General features: G+C 45.0%; 1 protein-coding gene and 1 long non-coding RNA gene across 5 annotated transcripts in view; one reads left to right on the plus strand and one right to left on the minus strand.

The window, feature by feature from the left end:
* The first annotated feature begins 1,387 nt into the window (after positions 1-1,387).
* On the plus strand, positions 1,388-19,408 carry LOC106561751 (uncharacterized). Its single transcript, XR_001318888.2, has 3 exons — positions 1,388-1,660; positions 3,297-3,372; positions 19,019-19,408. It is a non-coding gene; the product is annotated as an uncharacterized lncRNA (long non-coding RNA).
* Positions 1,400-19,711, minus strand: part of LOC106561749 (homer protein homolog 2) — a 206,940-nt gene continuing 188,628 nt past the window's right edge. For all 4 annotated transcript variants that reach the window (XM_045689657.1, XM_045689655.1, XM_045689654.1 and 1 more), the window contains exons 8-9: positions 12,071-12,151; positions 1,400-1,684 (exon numbers count right to left, since the gene is read on the minus strand). In XM_045689657.1, the coding sequence (XP_045545613.1) occupies positions 1,496-1,684; positions 12,071-12,151 (270 nt within the window). In that variant the 3' untranslated portion in view covers positions 1,400-1,495. The remainder of the gene's footprint in view (positions 1,685-12,070; positions 12,152-19,711) is intronic.

Genomic DNA, 19,711 nt, shown 5'->3' on the forward strand with positions numbered 1-19,711 from the left:
AAAGTAGTGGAGGAAGCACATATCCTATATGAACAACAGATTTTAAAGACATACTTCATACTTTTGTTCTCTAAAACTGACAGAAAGCAATCTGAAGTATTATTCATGCAAAATCCTCATTAAACATTGCACTCGTTACAAACAGGTTGTCTAGCATAGTTTAGGGTTTCTCTGCCTCCTCGGACTATAAAGTCCTGGTTTCATCTATTCACATTTCTAAAAGGAGCCTCGTCTTCATTTCTTATGCGCATTACATTACAGTCCTGCAGACTGACTGCAGATTCAAAAGGCTGATGTTTACTGAAACCCTTTAAACCCTTTAAACTTCTGTTATTGAACCAAACATCTGTTCATTCCCTTCACAGTCTCATGTCATCATTATGACATCATCAACATAACTACTTTTTCAAACAAGATTTTTCTCCTTTTTTCTCCTCTTCTTCTTCTTTCTCATTTTGTCCTGTTGTTGTTATTGTCATGTTGTTGACGTTATTGTCCTGTCGTGGATGTTGTCCTGTCGTGGTTGTTGTTGTTGTCCTGTCGTGGTTGTTGTTGTTGTCCTGTCGTGGTTGTTGTTGTCCTGTTGTGGTTGTTGTTGTTGTCCTGTCGTGGTTGTTGTTGTCCTGTCGTGGTTGTTGTTGTCCTGTCGTGGTTGTTGTTGTCCTATCGTGGTTGTTGTTGTCCTGTCGTGGTTGCTGTTGTTGTTGTGGTGGTTGTTGTCCTGTTGTGGTTGTCACACTACTAGGATTCCTTAAATAATGTTTAAACATTTTTAATTTTCATAGCAATATTTAATTAGTGTGTTACTACGGTGATGCATGGTCATCATCCGTCTAGTTTGGCCGGTTCTCCTGAGGCACTTGATGACACCGCCGTGTCATGTATTTGTCGTGTATGCGCATATTAACTAACAAGTAACAAACTGTCTTTAAACACACCTGAGATCGACATGAAGCAACAATATATAAGGACAAGTCTTAAAAAGTATATATCTTCTATATTTCCCTCATGTCATAAAGAGGCCAGTAGGATAACCTGTGATTATTACTTAACTGTTGCTGTACTGCATTAGTTGATGTAGTTTAAATACATGTAGCCCTTTTAAACCCTTTCTTAGTTCAGCCTGTAGAAACAACAGACAGAACTATAGAACCTGTCACCTGTTCTAGAACTGGAACCTGTCCCCCCTCACAGAGACAGAGCAGTAACCAGAGAGAGACTCTAGGTTCTAGTTCCAGAACACTGACTGACTGATACACCAGATGGAACCATCAGGTGATCCCCTGCCTGCCCTGGCCTCTCTCTACCCCCCCTCTCCATCCCTCCCTCCCTCTCTGTACTGTGTAGTGTAGTGTGTTTACAGCTGATTGGTTCAGTGTGGTCTCCACTTTGGGGGAGTGGCGCCACAGAGTCCTGTCCTGAAGGTATTTATAACCCTCCATCACTAACTAGTCATCCCTCCATCCCTCTCTCCTCTCCTCTGTCCCTTCCTCCCTCAGTTATCCACCCCTAGTTTGGACAGGCCCTGCCGGAACTCGTGCAGCTCATCAATCTTCCCATCCAGGACGTCCATGAACTTCTTCAGCTCTCCCTTCACGTTGCCCTGCTTGGACTGGCTGTCCTCGATGTCGGCCTGAAGACCCTCTATCCTATCCTCCAGGTCCTTGTTCTTCACCTCAGCAGCCTAAAGAGACAGAGATTATGGAGTTAGATTACTGATATAATAACGTTTTAAATTCACCTCAGCTGTCTAAAGAGATTGGAAATATGAAGTTAGTTATTTATAAAGTTATGGCAGTATATCACTTTCACCTCAGCCTACAGATAAGAGACAATACCGTATATTAGTCGCTAATTTAGCAAGTTTATTAGGTTGAGAGAATATGGAGGGGGAGAAGGGGAGGAGAGAAAGAGCGAAAGGGAGAGGGGGAGCGAGCGAGAGGGGGAGGGAGAGCGAGGAGGAGGGAGGGAGGAGGAGGGAGGGAGAGGGAGGGGGAGGGAGAGCGAGGAGGAGGGAGGGAGAAGGAGGTAGGGGGAGGGAGCGAGCGAGCGAGAGGGGGAGGGAGAGCGAGGAGGAGGGAGGGAGAGGGAGGGAGGGCGCTAAAATAGGAGGTCTACGCTGGTGCCTGGTGGCATTTCTCAGCTGACTGTTGAAACCTGATCACTGTGTGGGAGACCTGCTTTAAATAGAGAGACCACTGGACCAGACAATACTGATTCTGTCTGGTATAGAGCTAGAGTTAATAGAATGGATATAACCCGCTTTAAATAGAGAGACCACTGGACCAGACACTACTGATACTGTCTGGTATAGAGCTAGAGTTAATAGAATGGATATAACCCGCTTTAAATAGAGAGACCACTGGACCAGACACTACTGATACTGTCTGGTATAGAGCTAGAGTTAATAGAATGGATATAACCCGCTTTAAATAGAGAGACCACTGGACCAGACACTACTGATACTGTCTGGTATAGAGCTAGAGTTAATAGAATGGATATAACCTGCTTTAAATAGCGAGACCACTGGACCAGACACTACTGATACTGTCTGGTATAGAGCTAGAGTTAATAGAATGGATATAACCCGCTTTAAATAGAGAGACCACTGGACCAGACACTGCTGATACTGTCTGGTATAGAGCTAGAGTTAATAGAATGGATATAACCTGCTTTAAATAGAGACCACTGGACCAGACACTACTGCCTGGTATAGAGCTAGAGTTAATAGAATGGATATAACCCGCTTTAAATAGAGAGAGCACTGGACCAGACACTACTGATACTGTTTGGTATAGAGCTAGAGTTAATAGAATGGATATAACCCGCTTTAAATAGAGAGACCACTGGACCAGACACTACTGATACTGTCTGGTATAGAGCTAGAGTTAATAGAATGGATATAACCCCTTCAGACCATGGAGCTTTAGTGTGATACAATACATCCAATATGGTGGAGATGCTAACGTGCGATCATCACGATGGTTGTTACCATTGTTGCTGCATTTGTTTGACAGAGAAGAGAGCAGCATTCTGCGCTGCTCAGTGGTGTTCTGAGCTATTCTGCCATGACAACCACTAGTGAATATTGCTTTGAACAGGAATGTCAGTGCTATTTGAGTCTATGTCTAATAGCTTGCTGAGGGGGTTCTCTGATCCATTGTGTCTAAAGGGAGAGGAGGCATCGGAGCCAAGACATTGTTGGTTTTATTCCCCTCCCTACTCTATCTAGCTGGGTTGGACCTGAAGCTGAAGTATTTGAGGCATGTCATTGTTGGTTTTATTCCCCTCCATAGTCGGGCTACATGCCACCGCACCGATGACAGCTTGGCTGAGGAAATACGCTGTGAGGCTGTCAGATGACCGAGGGAGGTGAGTTACTACCGATATATATATATAACATCATTACTGATATAGCTTCACTACTCATATAGATCACATCAGAACCACAACAACAACACAGCTCCTATCCACACAGCATCACTACCGATACATACAGCTCACATCTCATTCAGAAACATATACTATTACCTTGTCACTACCGATACATACAGCTTCACATCTCATTCAGAAACATATACTATTACCTTGTCACTACCGATACATACAGCTCACATCTCATTCAGAAACATATACTATTACCTTGTCACTACCGATACATACAGCTTCACATCTCATTCAGAAACATATACTATTACCTTGTCACTACCGATACATACTGCTTCACATCTCATTCAGAAACATATACTATTACCTTGTCACTACTGATACATACAGCTTCACATCAGAACCACAAATATATACTATCCATACAGCGTTGCCACCGATACAGCTTTACCCTGTATTACTCAGGTTTACAGCAGCAGTCTAAACAGAAAAGAGTCTGGTTAGATATATTATGTACAGTGCCTTCGGAAAGTATCCAGACCTCTTGACTTTTCCCACATTTTGTTATGTTACAGCTGTACTCTAAAATGTATTAAATACATTTTTCCCATCATCAATCTACACTGTCACGTCCTGACCAGTATAAGGGTTATTTGTTATTGTAGTTTGGTCAGGACGTGGCAGAAGGTGGCAGAAGGTATTTTGTTTATGTGGCTCGGGGTGGTGATTTATTTAGTAGGGTGTTGGTTTAGTTAGTTCCAGGTTTTTGGGGTTATGTTCTATGTTTGTATTTCTATGTGGTCTCTAGTCTTTTGTATTTCTACGTCTAGTTTATTGGGGTTGGACTCTCAATTGGAGGCAGGTGTTTTCTAGTTGCCTCTGATTGAGAGTCCTATATATGGGTATGTGTTTGGTTACGTGTTTGTGGGAGATTGTTCTTGGATTGCTGTGTTGCCTTCAAGACTGTTATTTTGTCGTTCATCGTTTTGTTATTTTTGTATACGTGTTTGTTTGGTTTTTTCCTTCTTTTCCCGTCAATAAAGAAGATGAGTATACATGTCCCGGCTGCGTTTTGGTCCTCTCCTTACGAAAACTATGACATACACACAATACCCCATAATGACAAAGCAAAAATAGGTTTTTAGAAAAGTTTGCTAATTTATAAAAAATAAAATATCACATTTACTTAAGTATTCTGACCCTTTACTCAGTACTTTGTTGAAGCACCGTTGGCAGCGATTTCAGCATCGATTCTTCTTGGGTATGATGCTACAAGCTTGACACACTTGTATTTGGAGAGTTTCTCCCATTCTTCTTTGCAGATCCTCTCAAGCTCTGTCAGGTTGGATGGGGAGCGTTGCTGCACAGCTATTTTCAGGTCTCTCCAGAGATGTTGGATCGGGTTCAAGTCCGGGCTCTGGCTGGAGCACTCAAGGACATTCAGAGATTTGTCCTGAAGCCACTCCTGCATTGTCTTGGCTGTGTGCTTACGGTCGTTGTCCTGTTGGAAGGAGAACCTTTGCCCCAGTCTGAGGTCCTGAGTGCTCTAGAGCAGGTTTTCATCAAGGATCTCTCTGTACTTTGCTCCATTCATCTTTACCTCGATTCTGACTAGTCTCTCAGTCCCTGCCGCTGAAAAACATCCCTACAGCATGATGCTGCCACCACCATGCTTCACCGTAGGGATGGTGCCAGGTTTCCTCCAGATGTGACGCTTGGCATTCAGGCCAAAGAGTTCAATCTTGGTTTCATCAGACCAGAGAATCTTGTTTTTCAAGGTCTGAGTCTTTAGGTGCATTTTGGCAAACTCCAAGTGGGTTGTCATGTGCCTTTTACTGAGGAGTGGCTTCTGTCTGGCCACCCAACCATAAAGGCCTGATTGGTGGAGTGCTGTAATGATGGTTGTCCTTCTGGAAGGTTCATTGGAAACAAGGATGCACCTGAGCTCAATTTTGAGTCTCATAGCAAAGGGTCTGAATACTTACGTAAAGTATTCAGACCCCATAAGTATCTTTAATACATTTGCAAAAATTCCCCAAAACCTGTTTTCGCTTTGTCATTATGGGGTATTGTGATGTCATTATGGGGTATTGTGTGTGGATTGCTGGGGATTTTTATTTATTTAATCCATTTTAGAATAAGGTTGTAACGTAACAAAATTTGGAAAAAGTCAAGCGGTCTGAGTACTTTCCGAAGGCACTGTATATTGCTGATATGATTCCTCTGTCTACATAGCAGCTAATCATGTTCTCTCTACACCGGGGGGTCCAATGAAAAATGATTTCTCCCCAATTTCAATCTTGTTTTATTGCTGCAACTCCCCAACAGGCTCGGGAGGCGAAGGTTGACTCATGCATCCTCCGAAACATGACCCATCAAAACCCCACTTCTTAACACCCGCCCACTTAGGAAACACCGTTCACCTGACGTGCGGCCTGCCACAAGGAGTCGCTAGAGCGCGATGAGCCAAGTAAATCCCCCCCAGGTCAAACCCTCCCCTAACCCGGACGACACTGGGTCAGTTGTGCACCGCCCTATGGGACTCCCGATCACAGCCGGTTGTGATACAGCCTGGGATCGAACCTGAGTCTGTAGTGATGCCTCTAGCACTGCGATGCAGTGCCTTAGACCGTTGTGCCACTCGGGAGGCCCAATCCCAATCAAATTCTAAATCTGGCCCTCCGATATTCTAAATCTGGCCCTCTGATATTCTAAATCTGGCCCTCTGATATTCTAAATCTGGCCCTCCGATATTCTAAATCTGGCCCTCCGATATTCTAAATCTGGCCCTCCGATATTCTAAATCTGGCCTTCCAAGCCAGTCCCGCTGCTCTTTAACTTTTCATTCTTCCCCTCTAATCAGGGACTGATTTAGACCTAGAACACTAGACGGGAGCAAAGAATTATCAGGTACGACAGACAACCAGAAGTAGTCTGGACCTCATAGGGTCAGAGTTCAATACCCCCGTTCTACTATCTGAATGTGCCATAACTCTTTCACCTGGTTGACAGATCTGTCTCTACTGGAGACCAGCTACCATACCACAGAGACCAACGTGCATATCAAGACCATCTCTCAGTAGCACAAGTTTGAGTTCACTTAAGGCAATGGTGTTGGGTTTACATTAACCTTTGCTAGAGGCGGTTAGTTTGATGGCTTTCATGGGTTCTTCAGTCCCTTTAATCTAGCATGATATCTAAAATGATATTGTATTATGGACACTTACATGTAAACAGTACTTATGCACTCAGCGATGAAGAAATAGCAATGGAACATCAGTCATCATAACAAGAACTAGCACTGCCTGGTCCTCAATTTCCTGTTACCCTACCTGCATGCTGAGCACGGGCGGCCCCTGGCTAACCCCTGTTCAACACGGATGCTGGCAACCAATGACAGGATCCTGGAACTCGTCACGGCTCTGGTTCCTTTGTCAGCGTTTGAGGGCCAGGTCTGAGCTATGGGCCGCCCACTCCTGCATCGGCACGGATTCTCAAATCAGTCACGGCTCAAATCGGTCACGGATCAAATTGGTCACGGATGATGAGCCATAATCCTCTACTGCTTACGATGTTACACTCGATTGGAATTCTGAATGTGGAGCCTACATTAGTTCCATCAGTATTGGAATTCTGAGTGTGGAGCCTACATTAGCTCCATCAGTATTGGAATTCTGAGTGTGGAGCCTACATTAGCTCCATCAGTATTGGAATTCTGAGTGTGGAGCCTACATTAGCTCCGTCGGTATTGGAATTCTGAGTGTGGAGCCTACATTAGTTCCATCAGTATTGGAATTCTGAGTGTGGAGCCTACATTAGTTCCATCAGTATTGGAATTCTGAGTGTGGCGGCTACATTAGTTCCATCAGTATTGGAATTCTGAGTGTGGAGGCTACATTAGTTCCATCAGTATTGGAATTCTGAGTGTGGAGGCTACATTAGTTCCATCAGTATTGGAATTCTGAGTGTGGAGTCTACATTAGTTCCATCAGTATTGGAATTCTGAGTGTGGAGTCTACATTAGTTCCATCAGTATTGCTAACATGATCATGATTGTGTCAGCCTAACGTTCCAGTAGCTATGTTGCTTCTGTTCTGCATCGCATCTGATACAGTATATAACACCGGCGCTGCATTTATTTTGCAGGTGGCTGGCTGGGCTCATTGGTCAAATATTCTCATGTACCAAGATGACAGCTCATCTTGCTCAGCAAGGCCACACGTCGGTGCAGCTACAGTATATTGCAGGTGGTTGACTGTGTTCATAGGTAGAATATCCTCATGATCCACCCGACATGATGTCACTATGGCAGGTCGGTTCATACTAGTATATTTCCCATGTTCCAAGAGTGTCATATGGCTGCATTAGCTCACACTACACATAGTATTCACACACTGGCTAGTAGTCAGTCCTGTATGGTAGAATGACCTGGTCTATTGAGAGTCTTAAACAACGCATTCTGACTTCACATAGTTAATTGCCTGGCTTGGGGGATTTGATAGAGCATATCGTCCTCACTGCCTGTAGTTATATTATCATCTTCATATGACGCTTGGTTCTGGCAGTGAGCTACCCTGAAGGAGCAGAGTCCTAACGTCTAACACTTGGTTCTGGCAGTGAGCTACCCTGAAGGAGCAGAGTCCTAACGTCTAACACTTGGTTCTGGCAGTGAGCTACCCTGAAGGAGCAGAGTCCTAACGCCTAACACTTGGTTCTGGCAGTGAGCTACCCTGAAGGATCAGAGCCCTAACGCTTGGTTCTGGCAGTGAGCTACCCTGAAGGAGCAGAGTCCTAACACTTGGTTCTGGCAGTGAGCTACCCTGAAGGAGTAGAGTCCTAACGCCTAACACTTGGTTCTGGCAGTGAGCTACCCTGAAGGATCAGAGCCCTAACGCTTGGTTCTGGCAGTGAGCTACCCTGAAGGAGCAGAGCCCTAATGCTTGGTTCTGGCAGTGAGCTACCCTGAAGGATCAGAGCCCTAACGCTTGGTTCTGGCAGTGAGCTACCCTGAAGGAGCAGAGTCCTAACACTTGGTTCTGGCAGTGAGCTACCCTGAAGGAGCAGAGCCCTAATGCTTGGTTTTGGCAGTGAGCTACCGTGAAGGAGCAGAGTCCTAACGCCTAACACTTGGTTCTGGCAGTGAGCTACCCTGAAGGAGTAGAGTCCTAACGCCTAACACTTGGTTCTGGCAGTGAGCTACCCTGAAGGAGCAGAGTCCTAACACCTAACACTTGGTTCTGGCAGTGAGCTACCCTGAAGTATCAGAGCCCTAACGCTTGGTTCTGGCAGTGAGCTACCCTGAAGGAGCAGAGTCCTAAAGCTTGGTTCTGGCAGTGAGCCACCTGAAGGAGCAGAGTCCTAACACTTGGTTCTGGCAGTGAGCTACCCTGAAGGAGTAGTCCTAACACCTAACACTTGGTTCTGGCAGTGAGCTACCCTGAAGGAGCAGAGCCCTAACACCTAACGCTTGGTTTTGGCAGTGAGCTACCCTGAAGGAGCAGAGTCCTAACACCTAATGCTTGGTTTTGGCAGTGAGCTACCCTGAAGGAGTAGAGTCCTAACGCCTAACGCTTGGTTTTGGCAGTGAGCTACCCTGAAGGAGCAGAGTCCTAACGCCTAACACTTGGTTTTGGCAATGAGCTACCCTGAAGGATCAGATCCCTAACGCTTGGTTTTGGCAGTGAGCTACCCTGAAGGATCAGAGCCCTAACGCTTGGTTCTGGCAGTGAGCTACCCTGAAGGATCTGAGCCCTAACGCTTGGTTTTGGTAGTGAGCTACCCTGAAGGAGCAGAGTCCTAACGCTTGGTTCTGGCAGTGAGCTACCCTGAAGGAGCAGAGTCCTAACGCTTGGTTTTGACAGTGAGCTATCCTGAAGGACCAGAGCCCTAACGCTTGGTTTTGGTAGTGAGCTACCCTGAAGGAGCAGAGTCCTAACGCTTGGTTCTGGCAGCGAGCTACCCTGAAGGACCAGAGCCCTAACACCTAACGCTTGGTTTTGGTAGTGAGCTACCCTGAAGGAGCAGAGTCCTAACGCTTGGTTCTGGCAGTGAGCTACCCTGAAGGAGCAGAGTCCTAACGCTTGGTTCTGGCAGTGAGCTACCCTGAAGGACCAGAGCCCTAATGCTTGGTTTTGGCAGTGAGCTACCCTGAAGGAGTAGAGCCCTAACACCTAACGCTTGGTTCTGGCAGTGACCTATCCTGAAGGATCAGAGCACTAACACCTAACGCTTGGTTTTGGTAGTGAGCTACCCTGAAGGAGCAGAGTCCTAACGCTTGGTTCTGGCAGTGAGCTACCCTGAAGGAGCAGAGTCCTAACGCTTGGTTCTGGCAGTGAGCTACCCTGAAGGACCAGAGCCCTAATGCTTGGTTTTGGCAGTGAGCTACCCTGAAGGAGTAGAGCCCTAACACCTAACGCTTGGTTCTGGCAGTGAGCTACCCTGAAGTATCAGAGCACTAACGCTTGGTTCTGGCAGTGAGCTACCCTGAAGGATCAGAGCCCTAACGCTTGGTTCTGGCAGTGAGCTACCCTGAAGGATCAGAGCCCTAACACCTAACGCTTGGTTTTGGCAGTGAGCTACCCTGAAGGAGCAGAGTCCTAACACTTGGTTCTGGCAGTGAGCTACGCTGAAGGAGCAGAGCCCTAACGCTTGGTTTTGGCAGTGAGCTACCCTGAAGGAGTAGAGCCCTAACACCTAACGTTTGGTTCTGGCAGTGACCTATCCTGAAGGATCAGAGCACTAACGCTTGGTTCTGGCAGTGAGCTACCCTGAAGGATCAGAGCCCTAACACCTAACGCTTGGTTCTGGCAGTGAGCTATCCTGAAGGATCAGAGCCCTAACGCTTGGTTCTGGCAGTGAGCTACCCTGAAGGATCAGAGCCCTAACACCTAACGCTTGGTTTTGGCAGTGAGCTACCCTGAAGGAGCAGAGTCCTAACACTTGGTTCTGGCAGTGAGCTACGCTGAAGGAGCAGAGCCCTAACGCTTGGTTTTGGCAGTGAGCTACCCTGAAGGAGTAGAGTCCTAACGCCTAACGCTTGGTTTTGGTAGTGAACTACCCTGAAGGATCAGAGCCCTAACGCTTGGTTTTGGCAGTGAGCTACCCTGAAGGATCAGAGCCCTAACTCCTAGACATGCATTGTAATCTTTTCTAATGAATGGTTAAACGTACAGGTGGTGTTTCCTTTCTGAAGTAAGTATGTAGCCAGAATGGCTCATAGGGCAGGAGCCCATCTCCTGTTTCTGTAGCATGACGCAGCTTGATGTACCAGTACACCCCCTAGACAGAATGCTAGTCTATCGCAGGGCTTTACCTTCAATCTATCTTCTTAATGCCGAGTGCCAAGCAGAGACGCATCAGGTCCCATTTTTACAATCTTTGGTACGACTCGGCTGGGGATGGAAATCCTAACCTTCCAATCTCAGGACGGACACTAAAACCACAAGGCCACTGAGTAGTGCACTATAAAGGGAATAGGTTGCCATTTGGGATGCGTCCCATGTCTTTATGAGAAGAATGCTCTTCATATTCAAGAGGAGAGATCTGTAATTACAATACTGTGATCAAATAGAACTGTGATCAAATAGAACTGTGATTCAATAGAACTGTGACGCAACAGAACTGTAATCAAATAGAACTGTGATTCAATAGAACTGTGATCAAACAGAACTGTGATTAAACAGAACTGTGATCAAACAGAACTGTGATTCAAATAGTTTCCATTGTTGAAAATGTAACTCTCCACTCTAGTCTATTCTCTAGGAGAGAATACCTTTTAATAACAGTGTGGATCATAGCAACCATTTAACACGATATACAGGACACTCATCATAGTTCTAAATAGAACACTAATGGACCTGTTATTAATACAGAACCATGTGGAACATAATGGACCTGTTATTAATACAGAACCATGCGGAATATAATGGACCTGTTATTAATACAGAACCATGCGGAATATAATGGACCTGTTATTAATACAGAACCATGCGGAATATAATGGACCTGTTATTAATACAGAACCATGCTGAATATAATGGACCTGTTATTAATACAGAACCATGCGGAATATAATGGACCTGTTATTAATACAGAACCGTGCGGAATATAATGGACCTGTTATTAATACAGAACCGTGCAGAATATAATGGACCTGTTATTAATACAGAACATATACATACAAATAAATACATAAATACAGAGAGAGAGAGTGTGTCACTCACAGTTCCAGCTTATTGGCTTAGGGTTCAGTACCTATAGTTTCTCTGTGATACTCTCACACTCTGCCATGAGTTGAGGGGTTAGTGTTTAGGGTGTAGGGGTTAGGGTTCAGTACCTGTAGTTTCTCTGTGATGCTCTCACACTCTGCCATGAGTTGAGGGGTTAGTGTTTAGGGTGTAGGGGTTAGGGTTCAGTACCTGTAGTTTCTCTGTGATGCTCTCACACTCTGCCATGAGTTGAGGGGTTAGTGTTAGGGTGTAGGGGTTAGGGTTCAGTACCTGAAGTTTCTCTGTGATTCTCTCACACTCTGCCATGAGTTGAGGGGTTAGTGTTTAGGGTGTAGGGGTTAGTGTTTAGGGTGTAGGGGTTAGGGTTCAGTTCCTGTAGTTTCTCTGTGATGCTCTCACACTCTGCCATGAGTTGAGGGGTTAGTGATTAGGGTGTAGGGGTTAGGGTTCAGTACCTGTAGTTTCTCTGTGATGCTCTCACACTCTGCCATCAGTTGAGGGATGATCTCTGCTTGCTTCCTCAGGTTCTCCAGTTCCTGGGAGGAACACACATCACATATTAATATCCTCATCAGTCCTACTGTACCTCAGTCCTCATCAGTCCTACTGTACCTCAGTCCTCATCAGACCTACTGTACCTCAGTCCTCATCAGACCTACTGTACCTCAGTCCTCGTCAGACCTACTGTACCTCAGTCCTCATAACCTACTGTACCTCAGACCTACTGTACCTCAGTCCTCATCAGACCTACTGTACCTCAGTCCTCATCAGACCTACTGTACCTCAGTCCTCATCAGACCTACTGTACCTCAGTCCTACTGTACCTCAGTCCTCATCAGACCTACTGCACCTCAGACCTACTGTACCTCAGTCCTCATCAGACCTACTGCACCTCAGACCTACTGTACCTCAGTCCTCATCAGACCTACTGTACCTCAGTCCTACTGTACCTCAGTCCTCATCAGACCTACTGTACCTCAGTCCTACTGTACCTCAGTCCTCATCAGACCTACTGTACCTCAGTCCTCATCAGACATACTGTACCTCAGTCCTACTGTACCCCCAACCCCTCCACCCCTGGCTCAGCCCCCCAACCCCTCCACCCCTGCCTCAGCCCCCCCAACCCCTCCACCCCCTGCCTCAGCCCCCCAACCCCTCCACCCCCCTTCCTCAGCCCCCCAACCCCTCCACCCCTGCCTCAGCCCCCCAACCCTGCCACCCCCTGCCTCCGCCACCCAACCCTGCCACCCCCTGCCTCCGCCACCCAACCCTGCCACCCCCCTGCCTCCGCCACCCAACCCCTCCACCCCCTGCCTCCGCCACCCAACCCTGCCACCCCCTGCCTCCGCTACCCAACCCTGCCACCCCCCTGCCTCAGCCCCCCAACCCCTCCACCCCTGCCTCAGCCTCCAACCCTGCCACCCCCCTGCCTCAGCTTCTCCTTGTCCACTGTGACTGAAGCTACAGATGAACCACAGTGTTATGAACCTCTTCTCTTCTCTCTTCTTGTTACTCTCTTACCCCATCCCTCTCTTGGTCTCTTTCGCTCTCAAACTGACTTATATTCTCTTACTCTCCATATCTTTCTAACATGATCTAGATGTAAAGCATGGATGTGTCTAAACTAGCTGTGAAGATTACAGACACTGTCACGATGCTTCTAAACTAGCCGTGAAGATTACAGACACTGTCATGATGCTTCTAAACTAGCCGTAAAGATTACAGACACTGTCACAATGCTTCTAAACTAGCCGTGAAGATTACAGACTGTCATGATGCTTCTAAACTAGCCGTGAAGATTAGACACTGTCACGATGCTTCTAAACTAGCCGTGAAGATTCAGACACTGTCATGATGCTTCTAAACTAGCCGTGAAGATTACAGACACTGTCATGATGCTTCTAAACTAGCCGTGAAGATTACAGACACTGTCATGATGCTTCTAAACTAGCCGTGAACATTACAGACACTGTCATGATGCTTCTAAACTAGCCGTGAAGTTTACAGATTATCATGATGCTTCTAAACTAGCCGTAAAGATTACAGACACTGTCATGATGCTTCTAAACTACCCGTGAAGATTACAGACACTGTCATGATGCTTCTAAACTAGCCGTGAAGATTACAGACTATCATGATGCTTCTAAACTAGCCGTAAAGATTACAGACACTGTCATGATGCTTCTAAACTACCCGTGAAGATTACAGACACTGTCATGATGCTTCTAAACTAGCCGTGAACATTACAGACACTGTCTTGATGCTTCTAAACTAGACGTAACGATTACAGATTATCATGATGCTTCTAAACTAGCCGTAAAGATTACAGACACTGTCATGATGCTTCTAAACTAGCCGTGAAGATTACAGACACTGTCATGATGCTTTTAAACTAGCTGTGATGATTACAGACAGTCATGATGCTTTTAAACTAGCTGTGATGATTACAGACAGTCATGATGCTTCTAAACTAGCTGTGACGATTACAGACAGTCATGATGCTTCTAAACTAGCCGTGAAGATTACAGACACTGTCATGATGCTTCTAAACTAGCCGTGAAGATTACAGACACTGTCATGATGCTTCTAAACTAGCCGTGAAGTTTACAGACACTGTCATGATGCTTCTAAACTAGCCGTGAAGTTTACAGACACTGTCACGATGCTTCTAAACTCGCCGTGAAGATTACAGACACTGTCACGATGCTTCTAAACTAGCCGTGACGATTACAGACACTGTCATGATGCTTCTAAACTAGCCATGAAGATTACAGACACTGTCATGATGCTTCTAAACTAGCCGTGAAGATTACAGACACTGTCATGATGCTTCTAAACTAGCCGTAACGATTACAGACTATCATGATGCTTCTAAACTAGCCGTGAAGATTACAGACATAGTCATGATGCTTCTAAACTAGCCGTGAAGATTACAGACACTGTCATGATGCTTTTAAATTAGCTGTGAAGATTACAGACAGTCATGATGCTTCTAAACTAGCTGTGAAGATTACAGACACTGTCATGATGCTTCTAAACTAGCTGTGACGATTACAGACAGTCATGATGCTTCTAAACTAGCCGTGAAGATTACAGACACTGTCACGATGCTTCTAAACTAGCCGTGAAGATTACAGACACTGTCACGATGCTTCTAAACTAGCCGTGACGATTACAGACACTGTCACGATGCTTCTAAACTAGCCGTGACGATTAAAGACACTGTCATGATGCTTCTAAACTAGCCATGAAGATTACAGACACTGTCATGATGCTTCTAAACTAGCCGTGAAGATTACAGACACTGTCATGATGCTTCTAAACTAGCCGTAACGATTACAGACTATCATGATGCTTCTAAACTAGCCGTGAAGATTACAGACATAGTCATGATGCTTCTAAACTAGCCGTGAAGATTACAGACACTGTCATGATGCTTTTAAACTAGCTGTGAAGATTACAGACAGTCATGATGCTTCTAAACTAGCTGTGAAGATTACAGACACTGTCATGATGCTTCTAAACTAGCTGTGACGATTACAGACAGTCATGATGCTTCTAAACTAGCCGTGAAGATTACAGACACTGTCACGATGCTTCTAAACTAGCCGTGAAGATTACAGACACTGTCACGATGCTTCTAAACTAGCCGTGACGATTACAGACACTGTCACGATGCTTCTAAACTAGCCGTGAAGATTACAGACACTGTCACGATGCTTCTAAACTAGCCGTGAAGATTACAGACACTGTCACGATGCTTCTAAACTAGCCGTGAAGATTACAGACACTGTCACGATGCTTCTAAACTAGCCGTGACGATTACAGACACTGTCACGATGCTTCTAAACTAGCCGTGAAGATTACAGACACTGTCATGATGCTTCTAAACTAGCCGTGAAGATTACAGACACTGTCATGATGCTTCTAAACTAGCCGTGAAGTTTACAGACACTGTCATGATGCTTCTAAACTAGCCGTGAAGTTTACAGACTATCTTGATGCTTCTAAACTAGCCGTAACGATTACAGATTATCATGATGCTTCTAAACTAGCCGTGAAGATTACAGACTATCATGATGCTTCTAAACTAGCCGTGAAGATTAAAGACACTGTCACGATGCTTCTAAACTAGCCGTGAAGATTACAGACACTGTCACGATGCTTCTAAACTAGCCGTGAAGATTACAGACACTGTCACGATGCTTCTAAACTAGCCGTGAAGTTTACAGACACTGTCACGATGCTTCTAAACTAGCCGTGAAGATTACAGACACTGTCACGATGCTTCTAAACTCGCCGTGAAGATTACAGACACTGTCACGATGCTTCTAAACTAGCCGTGACGATTACAGACACTGTCATGATGCTTCTAAACTAGCCATGAAGATTACAGACACTGTCATGATGCTTCTAAACTAGCCGTGAAGATTACAGACACTGTCATGATGCTTCTAAACTAGCCGTAACGATTACAGACTATCATGATGCTTCTAAACTAGCCGTGAAGATTACAGACATAGTCATGATGCTTCTAAACTAGCCGTGAAGATTACAGACACTGTCATGATGCTTCTAAACTAGCCGTAACGATTACAGACTATCATGATGCTTCTAAACTAGCCGTGAAGATTACAGACACTGTCACGATGCTTCTAAACTAGCCGTGACGATTACAGACACTGTCACGATGCTTCTAAACTAGCCGTGAAGATTACAGACACTGTCATGATGCTTCTAAACTAGCCGTGAAGATTACAGACACTGTCATGATGCTTCTAAACTAGCCGTGAAGTTTACAGACACTGTCATGATGCTTCTAAACTAGCCGTGAAGTTTACAGACTATCTTGATGCTTCTAAACTAGCCGTAACGATTACAGATTATCATGATGCTTCTAAACTACCCGTGAAGATTACAGACTATCATGATGCTTCTAAACTAGCCGTGAAGATTAAAGACACTGTCACGATGCTTCTAAACTAGCCGTGAAGATTACAGACACTGTCACGATGCTTCTAAACTAGCCGTGAAGATTACAGACACTGTCACGATGCTTCTAAACTAGCCGTGAAGATTACAGACACTGTCACGATGCTTCTAAACTAGCCGTGAAGATTACAGACACTGTCACGATGCTTCTAAACTCGCCGTGAAGATTACAGACACTGTCACGATGCTTCTAAACTAGCCGTGACGATTACAGACACTGTCATGATGCTTCTAAACTAGCCATGAAGATTACAGACACTGTCATGATGCTTCTAAACTAGCCGTGAAGATTACAGACACTGTCATGATGCTTCTAAACTAGCCGTAACGATTACAGACTATCATGATGCTTCTAAACTAGCCGTGAAGATTACAGACATAGTCATGATGCTTCTAAACTAGCCGTGAAGATTACAGACACTGTCATGATGCTTTTAAATTAGCTGTGAAGATTACAGACAGTCATGATGCTTCTAAACTAGCTGTGAAGATTACAGACACTGTCATGATGCTTCTAAACTAGCTGTGACGATTACAGACAGTCATGATGCTTCTAAACTAGCCGTGAAGATTACAGACACTGTCACGATGCTTCTAAACTAGCCGTGAAGATTACAGACACTGTCACGATGCTTCTAAACTAGCCGTGACGATTACAGACACTGTCACGATGCTTCTAAACTAGCCGTGACGATTACAGACACTGTCATGATGCTTCTAAACTAGCCATGAAGATTACAGACACTGTCATGATGCTTCTAAACTAGCCGTGAAGATTACAGACACTGTCATGATGCTTCTAAACTAGCCGTAACGATTACAGACTATCATGATGCTTCTAAACTAGCCGTGAAGATTACAGACATAGTCATGATGCTTCTAAACTAGCCGTGAAGATTACAGACACTGTCATGATGCTTTTAAACTAGCTGTGAAGATTACAGACAGTCATGATGCTTCTAAACTAGCTGTGAAGATTACAGACACTGTCATGATGCTTCTAAACTAGCTGTGACGATTACAGACAGTCATGATGCTTCTAAACTAGCCGTGAAGATTACAGACACTGTCACGATGCTTCTAAACTAGCCGTGAAGATTACAGACACTGTCACGATGCTTCTAAACTAGCCGTGACGATTACAGACACTGTCACGATGCTTCTAAACTAGCCGTGAAGATTACAGACACTGTCACGATGCTTCTAAACTAGCCGTGAAGATTACAGACACTGTCACGATGCTTCTAAACTAGCCGTGAAGATTACAGACACTGTCACGATGCTTCTAAACTAGCCGTGACGATTACAGACACTGTCACGATGCTTCTAAACTAGCCGTGAAGATTACAGACACTGTCACGATGCTTCTAAACTAGCCGTGAAGATTACAGACACTGTCACGATGCTTCTAAACTAGCCGTGAAGATTACAGACACTGTCACGATGCTTCTAAACTAGCCGTGAAGATTACAGACACTGTCACGATGCTTCTAAACTAGCCGTGAAGATTACAGACACTGTCGTGATGCTTCGAAACTAGCCGTGAAGATTACAGACACTGTCATGATGCTTCTAAACTAGCCGTAAAGATTACAGACACTGTCATGATGCTTCTAAACTACCCGTGAAGATTACAGACACTGTCGTGATGCTTCTAAACTAGCCGTAAAGATTACAGACACTGTCGTGATGCTTCTAAACTAGCCGTAAAGATTACAGACACTTTCATGATGCTTCTAAACTAGCCGTGAAGATTACAGACACTGTCATGATGCTTCTAAACTAGCCGTGAAGATTACAGACTATCATGATGCTTCTAAACTAGCCGTGAAGATTACAGACTATCATGATGCTTCTAAACTAGCCGTGAAGATTACAGACTATTATGATGCTTCTAAACTAGCCGTGAAGATTACAGACACTGTCATGATGCTTCTAAACTAGCCGTAACGATTACAGACTATCATGATGCTTCTAAACTAGCCGTGAAGATTACAGACATAGTCATGATGCTTCTAAACTAGCCGTGAAGATTACAGACACTGTCATGATGCTTTTAAACTAGCTGTGATGATTACAGACAGTCATGATGCTTCTAAACTAGCTGTGAAGATTACAGACAGTCATGATGCTTCTAAACTAGCTGTGAAGATTACAGACAGTCATGATGCTTCTAAACTAGCTGTGAAGATTACAGACAGTCATGATGCTTCTAAACTAGCCGTGAAGATTACAGACACTGTCATGATGCTTCTAAACTAGCCGTGAAGATTACAGACACTGTCATGATGCTTCTAAACTAGCCGTGAAGATTACAGACACTGTCACGATGCTTCTAAACTAGCCGTGACGATTACAGAATATCATGATGCTTCTCAGAGTAATCATGATCTCATCTCCTGTCTTTGTAGGACTACACCACCCTAGAGACATCATTACAGCCACTCCTGGTTAGCATAATCATCTCTCCATTCAGAGAGAGAGAGAGGAAGTGAGAGAGAAGAGACCACTTAGCAGGAGTCTGATCTGTCAGAATGTTCATCTGACCCAGCAGGACACAGAGGAAAGGACCCACTTACAGCAAAAGCACCTGGGCTGTGTGTGTGTGTGCATCAGACAGGTTCTGTCTCCATCTCTCTGTCATCGCGTACCTCTGAGTTCAATCAGGGTTCATGAAATGATGATCAAAACAGGATCAACAGAAGGAAATAAATCCAAGGTGTAAATCAAACTGGTTTCAGCTTTAAAGTCTTTGTCAGTGTGATTTACTGCCCAAACCAATAGGTTTCTAATAGTCCCACACACACACACGGCTGAATAAATCCCCCTGTCAAGAGCATGAAAGGAAAACACGCTGACAAACCTGCCACCGGAGAGAGAGGGAGAGAGAGAGAGAGAGAGAGCAAGAGAGAGCAGGGTGGAGAGAAAGAGCAAGGGAGAGAGCAAGAGGGAGGGAGACAGGGCGAAAGAGAGAGAGAGAGAGAGAGAGAGCGAGAGGGAGAGAGAGAGCAAGAGAGAGAGCAGGGTGGAGAGAAAGAGCAAGGGAGAGAACAAGAGGGAGGGAGACAGGGCGAAAGAGAGAGAGAGAGAGAGAGAGAGAGAGA

This window comes from Salmo salar, chromosome ssa11 (genome assembly GCF_905237065.1).
Source record: "Salmo salar chromosome ssa11, Ssal_v3.1, whole genome shotgun sequence".
NCBI classification, from domain to species: Eukaryota; Metazoa; Chordata; class Actinopteri; order Salmoniformes; family Salmonidae; genus Salmo; species Salmo salar.